Source organism: Cynocephalus volans, chromosome 6 (assembly GCF_027409185.1).
Source record: "Cynocephalus volans isolate mCynVol1 chromosome 6, mCynVol1.pri, whole genome shotgun sequence".
Classification (NCBI taxonomy): domain Eukaryota; kingdom Metazoa; phylum Chordata; class Mammalia; order Dermoptera; family Cynocephalidae; genus Cynocephalus; species Cynocephalus volans.
The window spans coordinates 106,390,384-106,402,820 of NC_084465.1; the positions used below are offsets into that span (position 1 = coordinate 106,390,384).

The 12,437-nt window shown below is 40.8% G+C and overlaps 1 protein-coding gene across 7 annotated transcripts in view; it reads right to left on the reverse strand.

Moving 5' to 3' along the window:
• The window catches only part of MRTFB (myocardin related transcription factor B), a 179,973-nt gene that overhangs the window by 26,339 nt on the left and 141,197 nt on the right, over window positions 1-12,437 (reverse strand). For all 7 annotated transcript variants that reach the window (XM_063098758.1, XM_063098762.1, XM_063098763.1 and 4 more), the window contains one exon: window positions 4,067-4,204. In XM_063098758.1, the coding sequence (XP_062954828.1) occupies window positions 4,067-4,204 (138 nt within the window). The remainder of the gene's footprint in view (window positions 1-4,066; window positions 4,205-12,437) is intronic.

Below are 12,437 nucleotides of genomic sequence, written 5' to 3' on the forward strand. Positions count from 1 at the left end.
CACTCAGTGATTTTATCGTGGTAGCTTGAAATTGGCCACAGTGGGAATATTTACACCAAGGGAATTGGCAAAGGCTATAACCTGCCTGTTAAACATTTTCCAGTACACCACTGGATATAACATAATCCAATGAACTAGTGGCCTATTTTTGAACACTTGTAAGTATTTGTGAAAAGTAAGTGTGTACTGGAAATGATTTATTCTTGTGAATCTCATGCTTTTGGACTTGACCACCAGGACCTGGTCTTCTTTTAGTCCTTTTCTGACTCCTGTGACACACCCATTCCCTCCTTACCTTCTCTAACACTACTTCAGTCATTGTTTGTGGTGATTTTAATTTCCACATACACAATCCCTCTAATCTGTCCCTTCACTTCTTTCTCAGCCACTCACTGTTGTGGTTATTACCTAGATTTTATCACTATCTGAAACTGTACCTTTTCACCTGCAGTATCCTAATCCCTGACAGCCACCACCTGTTTTGTTAACTCCATCCATCCAGGACACCATTTATAATTACTTGATGCCAATGAGACCTACAATCCATTTCTCTTACTCCCTCAACACTGTGCCTCACTTCCCGCCTTAACTATACCCAACTATAATCCACACAGTCCACTCACTTGCATGGTCCACCTTTGTAATACTCACCTGGTAAAACCCTAATCCAATTCTTTGTCTACTTCAGGGTTTCTCCACAGTGGCTCTACTGACATTTTGAACTAGATAATTCCTTGTAAGGGTTGTCCTGTACATTGTAGGATGTTCAGCAGCAACCCGGGTCTGTACGTCACTGGATGCCCAGTAGTAACCCCCACATCCCTGCATTGTGACAATCAGAAATGTCTCCAAATATTGCCAATGTCCCTGGGGTAGGGGGACAAAATTACCCCTGTAGAGAACCATTGGTTTGCTCCATGCCTGTCCTCATATAATTGGAAGTGGCTACAGGAAAAACATAATACTGTGCTGGCAGGTCTCACTTTAAATTCACAACCACCAACTTTAAGGGCTCTTCTGTGCTACCTGGCCATCCTATTACATTTTTCTAGTCCACTTATATTCCTTTTCTTCTAGAATACTATCTCATTTCTTTTCTTCTCTCCTCAAACCTTTAATACTTCCTCCCCATCCTCCCTGTCAACTGATGACCTTGTTTCCTAAACAATCAGAAAATAAGTGATCAGCATAGAATGTCCACAAGTTCCCAATGATTGCCTGTACCTGGACCCCGTATGTGACTTTCCTTCCTGTGGCTTTGGACAAGCCGTTGGTGTTGCTGTCTCAGGTCAGCACCTCCCCTCGTGAACGACATTCCATGTTTGCTGGCCCACACATGTTTATTGTGCCGGCAATCCTTGCCCCTCTCCTGGATCACTCTGACTAGCAAACATCCTTTATTAACCCCATGTTCCACTCAAACTACAGACCTATTTCTGTGTGCTCCTGTCCAGCAAAGGTCCTCAGAAAAAGCTTTCTCTAATGCTATCTCCATTTCTCCCTTTCAGACACTCTTGTACCCACTCTAGCTGAATTTTTACCTCTATCACTAGACAGAAACTGTTCTTGTCAAGGTCACTATAACTTCGATGTTGCTGAACCCAAGGCCAGTTCCCAGCATTCACCTTAATTGATCCTGGTTGGCAGCATCTGATACAGTCGATCTGTCCCTCCTCCTTGAGATGTTCCCGTTGGCTCCTGGGCTACTCACTCTCTTCCTTTACCTGATAATTTTTCTCAGTCTCCTTTGCTGGTTCTTCTTGTCTCCCTACAGGGTTGGCATGCTCATGGACTCAGTTCTTGTGCCACTTCTTTGTGTAGACTTAGACCCTAGGTGATCTTACTGGGTTTCATGGCTTTAAATGCCATTTATACATTGATGACTTCCACGTGTCTATTTCCAGTCTCTCTCCTGAGGTCTGGACTCCGTTATCCAACTGCCTCCAGGCCACCTCCACGAGGTGTCTAGTAAGTGCCTCAACTCCAGGTGTGTTCCTTCCCATCACAGGAAATGGCAACTCCAAATTTCTATTTGCTTAGACACAAAAGGGTGAACTGGCTCATGACTTCTCCTTTTCCACATACCACACATCCAATCTGCCAGCAAATCCTGCCAGCTTAGCCTTCAAAACACAGCCAGAATCCAACTGCTTCTGACTACCCTGACTGCTGCTGCTATGGGTTATGCTTTTACTGGCCTCTGCTGCTTCCTTTGCTCCCTACAGTTTCAAATACATCAGCTCAAAACCTTCTAGCAGCTTCTTTAGGTGGTAATGAAAAGCCTAACTTCTTATGAGGCTCAGCAGAATCTGGTCTTTGGCCACAAGGTTTACTTTTTACTTCTTAGCCATCTCTGTTCCAGTCATACTGGCCTCCTTGTTTGGAAACTTCAAATTTTCTTCCCACAGGTTTAGTTAATTTTCTTCCCTCATGGCTTATCCCCTTACCTCTTTCAGATCTCTGCCCAAATGTCATCTGCTTATTTCACCAAGCCACACTATTTAAAATAGAAACATCTCTCCTGTCTCCCCAGCACACACCATCCTTGTGTTATTCTTCACCACGAGGCACACTGTATTTGGTTGTCTGTTTACCCCAAGGGTGGGGATTTGTGATGTTTTATTTGCTGCTTTATCTACTCCTAGTACCCAGAACAGTGCTTGGCACTGAATAAATGAATGATGAATATGTATGCTAATTAGAAATCACTTTGATTATCAGGCACTTAAAGTACATCTCAATGTCAGAAAACAGTCTTGCCTGCTTAAACATACCTCACAATATTAATTTCACTGTCATCTGCTTATTATGTTATTCATAATTTTCATTTTTAGTCTTTTAAAACTGATTGGCATTCAGACCCTCTTTATGCCATCAGCGGTGCATGCTTGGAGATGTTGGAAGAGGAGGTAAGAGCTGGTTTTATTGGCAGGGTTGCCACTTGCCACCCGCTGGAATTTCTGGGGCTCCAGTGCTAAGCAATGGAAGATGAGGAAATACACTGATAGACACCTGAAGCCACGAACACTCGGCCACACTGACAAGACATGCTTCTCTCCAGGAAGGTCAAAGACAAGGACAGTTCCAGTGGATGAATGGAAGTGAGAAATCTGATCAACAAGAGCGCTGTAGTAGGCTGAGAAGGCAGGAAGAAGGCTAGACTGGAATTTGGGATACTGGGGCCCTGCTTGGCTTTGTCACTTCTTAACTTCTTTGGGCCTCAGTTTCCTCATCTGAAAGGTGGTGAGAGGTTAGCTAATTCTCTAATCTCCTTTTTTAGTTCTAAAAGTTTGAGATCTATATTCTGCTAGTTTTGGCAAGAGCCACCTGTGAAATAATTAAACCATTCCTCAGCTTACTCTCCCCACCCACTTTATTTGAAGTTCTAAATACAATTTTAAGAACTTTAAAAATGTGCCCATATATTAAAATTTTAATCTTCCTTGGGATTTATTCTAACTGAATTATTTCAACCAAGTAAAATGTAGGGAACAGTGCCACAAATCTGAAGCTTATCTGAAGAACAAACCAAGCTTCATCTGGCCAAATCTGCTAAATCAAAAAACATATTTGTGTCTCTAAAACCTTTAACCTGTCATGTAACATATCTGGACTACCACAGAGTTTGACCTTGTGTATAAAGTCCAAAACCATGTGGCTATTAAAGACATCTGTTTGTGAGATTCATGAATCTCAAGTGCTATGCTGAAGCAACTCTGTCTTACTCTGTTTTCCCTGTTTCTTAGTGGCCTGGGGGACAGCAGAATTGGGAACTGCTGATAAAATGATTCCTGAAGCCTTTCTGCATAGCTCCAGTAGTTTTATACAGACCAAATTTTGTGCTGTTTTTTCTGTGACTATAGCACAATAGGTGATCTGTTGAAGATGGCAGTTCCAAACATCAAGGCCCTGGTCTAGCAAGTTCTTCCATGGTTTAGATTTTAAGGCTTCAGGCAAAAAGGCAGGCTGGGTAACTTAGATAAATGCCTTTGTCTTCTTAGATAAATGGCTAAAGACAGAGTCACAAGTAAAGCCACTCAACCCAGCATGTGTCCAGGGTACCCACCTTTACCAGTGCTGGGCCAGGCTTTGTTGAGGATGTAGTGTTTGTGGGGAGGACAGGAGCTGTGGACCTTGTGGGAGGCTGATCCGCAGTTGGAGGAGTTTTCAAGAATTCAGGAACTGCTGGGGACACTGAAGTAAACTGGTGGAAAAGGCAGAAAAGAACAAGTCTATGAAATCAATGACCATAAAAACAGAAAAACCAGAATCACAAGGGAATGACCTCATTTAAAAAAAAAATCCACTAGAAAAGGAACAAAGGAAAAATATACTATTACGTCTGAGACCCAGATGGTGGAATAACGTGCTTTTACCTCAGTGGAGCCAATTATTTAGTCTCTGCCCCAACATCAATGAACAGCTAAAGCTAAATAAAGTTAGGCTGACTGAATTGTCGAGTTTTCTCAGAAATATGGTCAGAACCATCCTTTTTTGGCAGAAAAAAAGACTCTTGTAAAAATCATCAAAACAATACATGGTATTCATCAGGTTTTCTGGCCACACTAACTCTGGCTAATTCAAGTGTGGTATTTAGTCTTTATCACAGAGCCTGATGAATCCCCTCTACCACACCGCAGACCCACAGTCATGCAGCAACTCTTGCCGGAAGCCCATTCCACCCACAGGTCCTTAAATGTGCTTTACAACTGACGCTCCTATCTCCAAACCTGACTAGCACTCTCCTTACCACACCCTTCCATTTCTTGCAACAGGAGATCTGAAAAATATATTCTCATAAGACTGACTTGTTTCATTGACAGTGCCATCTCACTTAAAACAAGAAGCTGGGCTGGTCAGGTAGCTCAGCTGGTTAGAGCACAGTGTCATAACACCAAGGTCAAGAGTTCAGATCCCTGCACTGGCTGGCAGCCAAAAAAAAAAAAAAAAAATCTACTTTGTTACCCATGCCAAAATTAACCATTACTGAATCTCAAAGGAAGCTACAGAAGGCTTTGCTAGGTTTTATCAATTCTCACTAGCAATCTACTTTAAATAGATTTTAAGTATTCATTTATCAGAAAGAGATTTTACTATTGTAATAAATCAGTCTGATGCTGTATATTGATTACTATTTGGACTTAAGTATCACCAGCCTTATCTTAAGGAAAAATGTCTTCCTTTACTACTTCCACCCTAACCCTGGCTAATTCAGACATGGTATTTAGTTGTCTTCACTTTGAACAACTCTCAAATTCATTACACCAACAATCAAAATCAGTTCTCTTGTTGAGGTATTTCAGTTTTAAAATAAGAAACTATGTTTTCCTTCCTCAAAATAAATAAACTGAAAACTCTGAGGGCTATTAGCAGCGAGAAACATGAAGCTTGGCACATACTAGTTATTCAGTAAATACTTGTTTAATTGATGAATGGACATTCTTTGTGGCTTTACCCATGGTAGGTCACACTCTCAAGCCCAGCTAAGACTGTACATGTGCAAGTGTGCAATTAATTAAACATGCCCATGAGGTACAAACCTCTCTCCGAGGTTTGTTTCACTTTGCCATTGATTTTAGCTTTTAAGTAATTATTAGTAACAGTTAGTGTTGACAATGTAAATGACTTTACTTTGCAAATATGGCTGTACACAATTTCATTTCAAACAGAAATAAGGGGAAAGGACTCATCCAAGAGACTCGACACTCATGTTCCAGGCAGACTTCTGCCCTCAGATAGCCCTGAGACAACCGACTCCTCAATGAATCTCTGACCAACCCAAGCCAAATTGCATGCATGAAGTGAAAGATGACGGCTGCCCGATCACTTCTTTATGAGATATGGTTTTATATTATTTGTTTTCCTTTCCCCTTGCATATTTTTTGGAAATGAGGATATTTATCTCTGGGTCAGTTTTAACAGAGGGGAAAAGCATTCCTGGGCTATTACATAACTGGTGTATGAAGAAGAATCCAATGTTTGAATTTTGAACTATATATATTTCCTTGCAGATAAATTCTACCAGCCCGGCAAGCTATTTTACCAGTCTAGCTGCCACTGACTGATATGATAGTAATGATGAATTTGAGAGTAGTAAGTGGTAATAATCTGAAAAATAATTCAGAAGCATGGACATGGTAACAATTGTGGTATTTATGAAAATGTTTTGCCTGTATTTCTAGAACGTGCCTAGCTGACTTTAGTCTTCATTACTGATACTCCCATCTTATTAGCTCTTTTGGTGTTTCAGTGTGACTTTGCTACCAAAGAAACACAGACTCCAGCATAACACAAGAATAACCCAACTGAAATACAGTGATAGTTAAGTCTTCGTAATCTAAAGATAAATTCTGGTTAAAAAGGGAGAAATATCGGGCCGGCCCGTGGCTCACTCGGGAGAGTGCGGTGCTGATAACACCAAGGCCACGGGTTCGGATCCTATATAGGGATGGCCGGTTTGCTCACTGGCTGAGCGTGGTGCTGACAACACCAAGTCAAGGGTTGAGATCCCCTTACCGGTCATCTTTTTAAAAAAAAAAAAAAAAAAAAAAAAAGGGAGAAATATCTAAACTCCTTTCTGCATTTTGCCAGCCTTTTTAACGTGCCTTAGAAAGGACTGAAAAACAAAACATGCCAGAAAAACCTCACTTAATCATACCTAGGTGTTAGGCTCTTTGGGGCTAAAGCTACCAAAAATCTAAATATTAGTAATTTTGAAATGACAGCATTCCAAAAAGGATTAAAAGAGTGTCCAGGCCATAAAGGATACTTATTTTGTCCTCCAGTAAATTGAGCAATGTTAAAATCTTAAAAGAATACTGTGCAAATGTTTAAATTGCCACCAACATCTAAGTTCACCTTACATACTATGAATGTTTACTTTAAAAATGAAACAAAATGAAACAAAACATTTTCCCCAATGAAATAAAAAAGCTGAAAATTTTGCTTTGTCTTAGGATCTGATCACTGTTCCCATCATAGGTTATAGGTCTCATGATCGCCAGTTTTTTAATTTTCATCACGACACCATGAAATTCCATCATGACACCATAAAAGAAAATGTAAGAAAAATGTTGTTTAAAGACGGATATTTATGCTTTAAATAAAACTCAAAAGAGGTCACTTTCAATCTTTTTTTTTTTTTTGGCAGCTAGCCGGTACAGGGATCCAAACCCTTGACCTTGGTGTTACAACACCATGCTCTAACCAACTGAACTAACCAGCCAGCCCCTCAATCTTAAAAGACTGACTAGAAACTGCTATGGGAAAGTTCTGCTACATTAGAAAAAATAAAAGAGCAAATGTCTAAGCTGATTGAAGTTTTACAATGTTTCAGGTGTCTGCACTGACTCCTTTTGCAAAACAGGCACAATGAGCAAGGATCAATTGCTCTCTGGTAAGTTCCTCTTTTTTATTAGAATTTCTTTATGCAATCTTAAGGGACAGAGACTAGATATTTAAAAACAAAGCTTTTTTGTAGTGTGGATTTTAAATCTATAATAAATGTGTTTTTAATTTAGGATGCAGCAGTTCTTAATTAAGATGACAATATGCAAGAAAGAAATTCAAAATGCAATTATTCTTTAAATATTGTTTCCATATTCTAATCCCCAGACAAATAAAATGAACAATGAATAAGTTTAATACGAACCAAAACCATGTTTTGCATGTTTAATAGATGGATATTTTATGTAAAATTCTAGCTTAGTTAAAATATAACACTGATCATTTGTTTCTGTAACATATAAGTTTTTCATTTTTAGAAAAAGTAGTTGAATATTAAAAATGAATTAATTTACTGGCACAAAATATAGTGGACATTCACTTGGTACTTGATTACCTCATTAGTAGTGAGGATGTACATGTATACCCACTTAAAAACATACTTTTTTTTTTATTGTAATAAAATATATATAACCTAAAATTTACCATTTTAACCATTTTTAAGTATATGGCATTACATACATTTATATTGTTCTGCAACCATCACCACTGTCATTTCCAGACTTCTTCATGTTCCCAAACGAAACTCTATACCCATTAACAGTAGCTCCCTGTTTCTCCTACCATCCTCCAGCTCTTAGTAACCACCATTCCATTTTCTGTCTCTATGATTTGAACTACTCTGAGTATCTCATATAAATACCATATTACACTTGTCTTTTTGTGATCTTTCACTTAGCATCATGTTCAAGGTTCATCCATGTTGTAGCATATTACAGAATTTCCTTCCTTTTTAAGGCTGAATATATATATGTAACAAATTTTGCTTATCCATTCATTTCTCAATGGACACTTGGGTTACTTCCACTTTTTGGCTATTGCAAATAACGATGCTATAAACGTGGGTACACAAATGTCTGTTTGAAGTCTTGCTTTCAACTCCTTTGGGCATATACCCAGAAGTGGAATTGCTGGATCATATAGTAATTCTATTTTAAATATTCTGAGGAATTGACATACCATTTTCTATAGTGGCTACACCATTTAACATTCCCACTAATAGTGCACAAGAATTCCAGTTTATCCACATCCTTGGCAAAATGGTATTTTCTGTTCTTTTATAGTAACCACTGTAATGGGTATGAGGTGGGTGGTGTCTTGTGGTTTTGATTTGCATTTCCTTAATGATTAGTGATGTTGGGTGTTTTATCATGTGCTCATTGATCATTTGTATATCTTCGTTGGAGAAATGTCTATGCAAGTCCTTTGCCCATTTTCAAATTGGGTTATTTAGGCACATTGCTGTTAGTCACAGGAAAACTGAATTAAGAATTGGGATGGAAGATAGACATTCCGCAGCGTCAGTCTCTCCCACAAATCAACCAAATTTACAACTATAAAAATGTAACATCAGCCAAGCCGGGGCCGCTGGAGCTCAGGGGAGGAGGAGGACAGACCTACGGAGTTCATGAAGGTGGGAGAAACTATGATGAGAGAAGGAAAAAGCTGCTCTGAGAGTTTCAGGCCGCGGCTGCTTTAAGGCTCAAGCTGATGAGCGCGTGGAGCAGGAGCCGGCAGAAGGCACAGCTGTGCCCTTCAGATGGAGTTTCTTGGAGATGGCAGAGGAGAAGAGGGCCTTGGCAGCCCCCAGGACAGCAAGACCACTAATAGGGTTCCCATGGACTCACGCAGGAGGGAGGAGCCAGAAAAGCTGAAAAAGGGAGCCATTCAGAGGCTGGTGAGTCATCACAAGGGACTGGCGCAGGGACTGGCGCAGGGCCCGTCCCATGGGAAGTGTTTGGAGCATGGGGGAGACATGCCCACCAGGGGAACACTGGGACACAGCTAGGACAGCCGACCTGCCCCCAAATCAGCACAGGACCACTCAGAGGAGACTGGTCGGGAATGCAGAATTGCATGGGGATCAGTTTGATGAAAAAACTCAGGCCCAGATCAGAGATTCTACAGAACACAGATCCATGGGGTCTCTGGAGAGCCAGAAGTACCTATAAAGTCAACCATTAAACCCTGAACTGCACAAAAAGCCTTCCCTAGGGAAACAGCAGCAAAGTAGCAATTTAAACAACCACACAGCTCAAGTACTGGTTCCCACAGGAAGTTCCCACATCTTAGAAGCAAAGGACAAAAAACTAGTTCCGGCCCAGGCACACCACCAGCACCTTGGGGCCTGCCTGGGAACTGGAGGCGTGGATCTGGGGACCGGACACCACTCCCACTTCCAGGCAAACTGCGCCAGTGCCTTGGGGCCAGCCTGGGGACCTGAAGCATGGAGAAGGGGACTGGACCACCCTCCCCCAACCAGGCACACTGCATCAGTGCCTCAGGGCCTGCCTGGGCACCTGAGGCATGGAGAAGGGGACTGGACCTCTCTCCCACAGCTAGGCACACCAAGCCAGCGCCTCGGGGCCTGCCCACAGTACCGGGGCATGGAGAAGGGGACCGGACCACCCTCCCACAACCAGACACACCATGCCAGCACCTCAGAGCCCACCCAGGGACCTAGGGCATGGAAAAGGGGACTGGACCTCTCTCTCACAACCAGGGACACTGTGCCAGCACCTTGGGGCCCACCCGGCCCAGAGGTATGCAGAAGGAGACTGGACCCTCCTCCTACACCAGGCACAAAATGCCAGCACCTCGGGGCCCACCTGGATACCCAAGGCATGGAGAAAGAGACTGGACCCTCCTCCCACAACCAGGCACACTGTGCCAGTACCTCGGGGCCCGTCCAGGGACCCGGGACATGGAGAACGGGACTGGACCCCTCTCCCACAACCAGGCACATGGCGCCAGTGCCTTGGGGCCTGCCCAGGGACCAGAGGCATGGAGAAGGTGACCAAACACACCCCACAACCAGGCATACCGCCAGTGCCAAGGAGCATGCCAAAAACAGCACCTCCATGTGGGTGGCCCACCACAGCCACCACAGTAATCACGGCTGCTGCAAAAGTGGCTAGACGCCACAGCCACCACGCAGATGGTCCGCCAACCACTGGAGTGCATTCACACAAGAAGAATCACCAGCAGAGACAAAGATAAGAGGATGTCTCTTTCCACAAAACCCATTTCAAAGTGACAGAAGAAGCATCTGCTCTATGATAATATTGGGGGACCTGATCATATCTCTCAGCATTGGACAGATCATCTAGGCAACAAGTTAACAAAGTAACCATTATTCTTTCAGAAGGAAAGAAGAAATCTAGGGCAATTATTGGAGGGAGGGGGAGGAAATGGGGGAAGGGGAGAGGTTGGACAAGGGGCATAAAGAATAGTTACGATTTGTAACAATATATATGCTAGTAATATTGATTTAATCAGCATATCTCAATGTTCAACCCCCAAAATATGTATAATCGATTTTGATTCAATAAATAAAAAAATAAATAAATAAATAATAAATAAAAAGAATTGGGATGGAAGATAACTTTATAGTTAAGGCTGGAAACCAGCTCAAAATCTAAGTACTAATAGTGGAAGAGTCCTTTTGACATATAAGCTGTATAAAGCATAATTAAAGGGGTAAAAATAGATATTAGAGTCAAAGTCTTTGATGCCCTGTCCAGGCCTTTGTTAATAAGTATTTGTAATAAAAGTCCAATTTTTATTATTTAATAGATGTATATATGGCTTACCTATTAGACCTTGCTCATTCTCTTTGTTAGCTTAAACCTAAGGTTTCTATTTTATTTGGCAAAAGGTCATACACCTGAAAGTTACTAGCTAATAGTTTACCAAAGTCTCCTAAGCTTGTCTTCCTGAAAATACACAGACCAACAAGGTTCATTTTGGCACTACTAGGCTTTGAAAATTAACACAAATCCCATCAGATCATGCTTACAGTTAAGCATCTTGGTGTTTATAATAATGATTAATTAAAGGGCTTAAATTGCTGAGAGAAGAGCCTTCGGATTAAACGGACCAGTACAACAGCTTCTGGTACCCACATATGGCTACCTGTTCTTAATTTTCTACAGCTTTCCATTGTTCAAGAGTTGCTTAAGCATAAAATAAATTGAGCTCCAATATGTGATGTGTATTCCATTAATATTTTGGTAAATTCTTTTCCAGCTGTACTTTGATCAGAATTGGAAAGATGAGAAAAAATCCAAGGATAAGCAATTTTAGTCTTTTATAGACCATACAGAAATACATATTTCAAAAGAAGGTGCTAGTTTTTTTTTTTTTTTTTCATTGTGAGGTCATTATCATTTTAGCCCAGGGATTGCAAAAGAAGTGCCTGAAAAATCTGTTACATTTTATTTTATTTTATTTTTTGTAGAGAATCTTTCTCATATTTGAATACTTTTCTGCAGGACTCAGTCCTCTGGTATCTATTTGTGTGTTCTGAAAATAATTAAGGAGACTATATGTCATAAGACATTTTGGAATAAAGCAAGGAATAAAGAAATCTCAAGCTTGATTTTCTCTCAACAATTTATCTCTGAATACAACTTTTAAAGAACCTAAAAAGAATTCCCTAAACTGGCCCTGAGCTTTATATTAGGCTAAGAATAAAAAAATAAACAGGGAAATTAGAAAAATGTGTTTAAGCCATAGGATTAAATGTACAGCACAAAAAGATGATTAATCAACATGTGAAAAAACTTGACTCGGGAAAACAAGAAGCAAAGTGAAATCTATGGTGGAGCTATTCTATGGTAAAGCATGGTCTGTGGGCCTTTGTTACCTGCCTGTGACAAGACTTAAGTATAGGAAGTCATATAGAAATTCTTTATTACCTTACCACTTTTACTGTACTTTGCAAGAGGTTTGCATTGGAAATTAAACAATATGTAAAACACACACATGCCAGTCCTTCAGTATAGCCAGTTCGAGGAGTGGTCTACAGCAACTAAATTCACCATCAAACTTTTACATTGAGTTCCTATTTTAAAGATTAAAATTAAGAATCTCAAAGGACACCTAAAAGATTAGATATTTGTGTTGCTCTTTTATTATCTTTGTTTATAGGG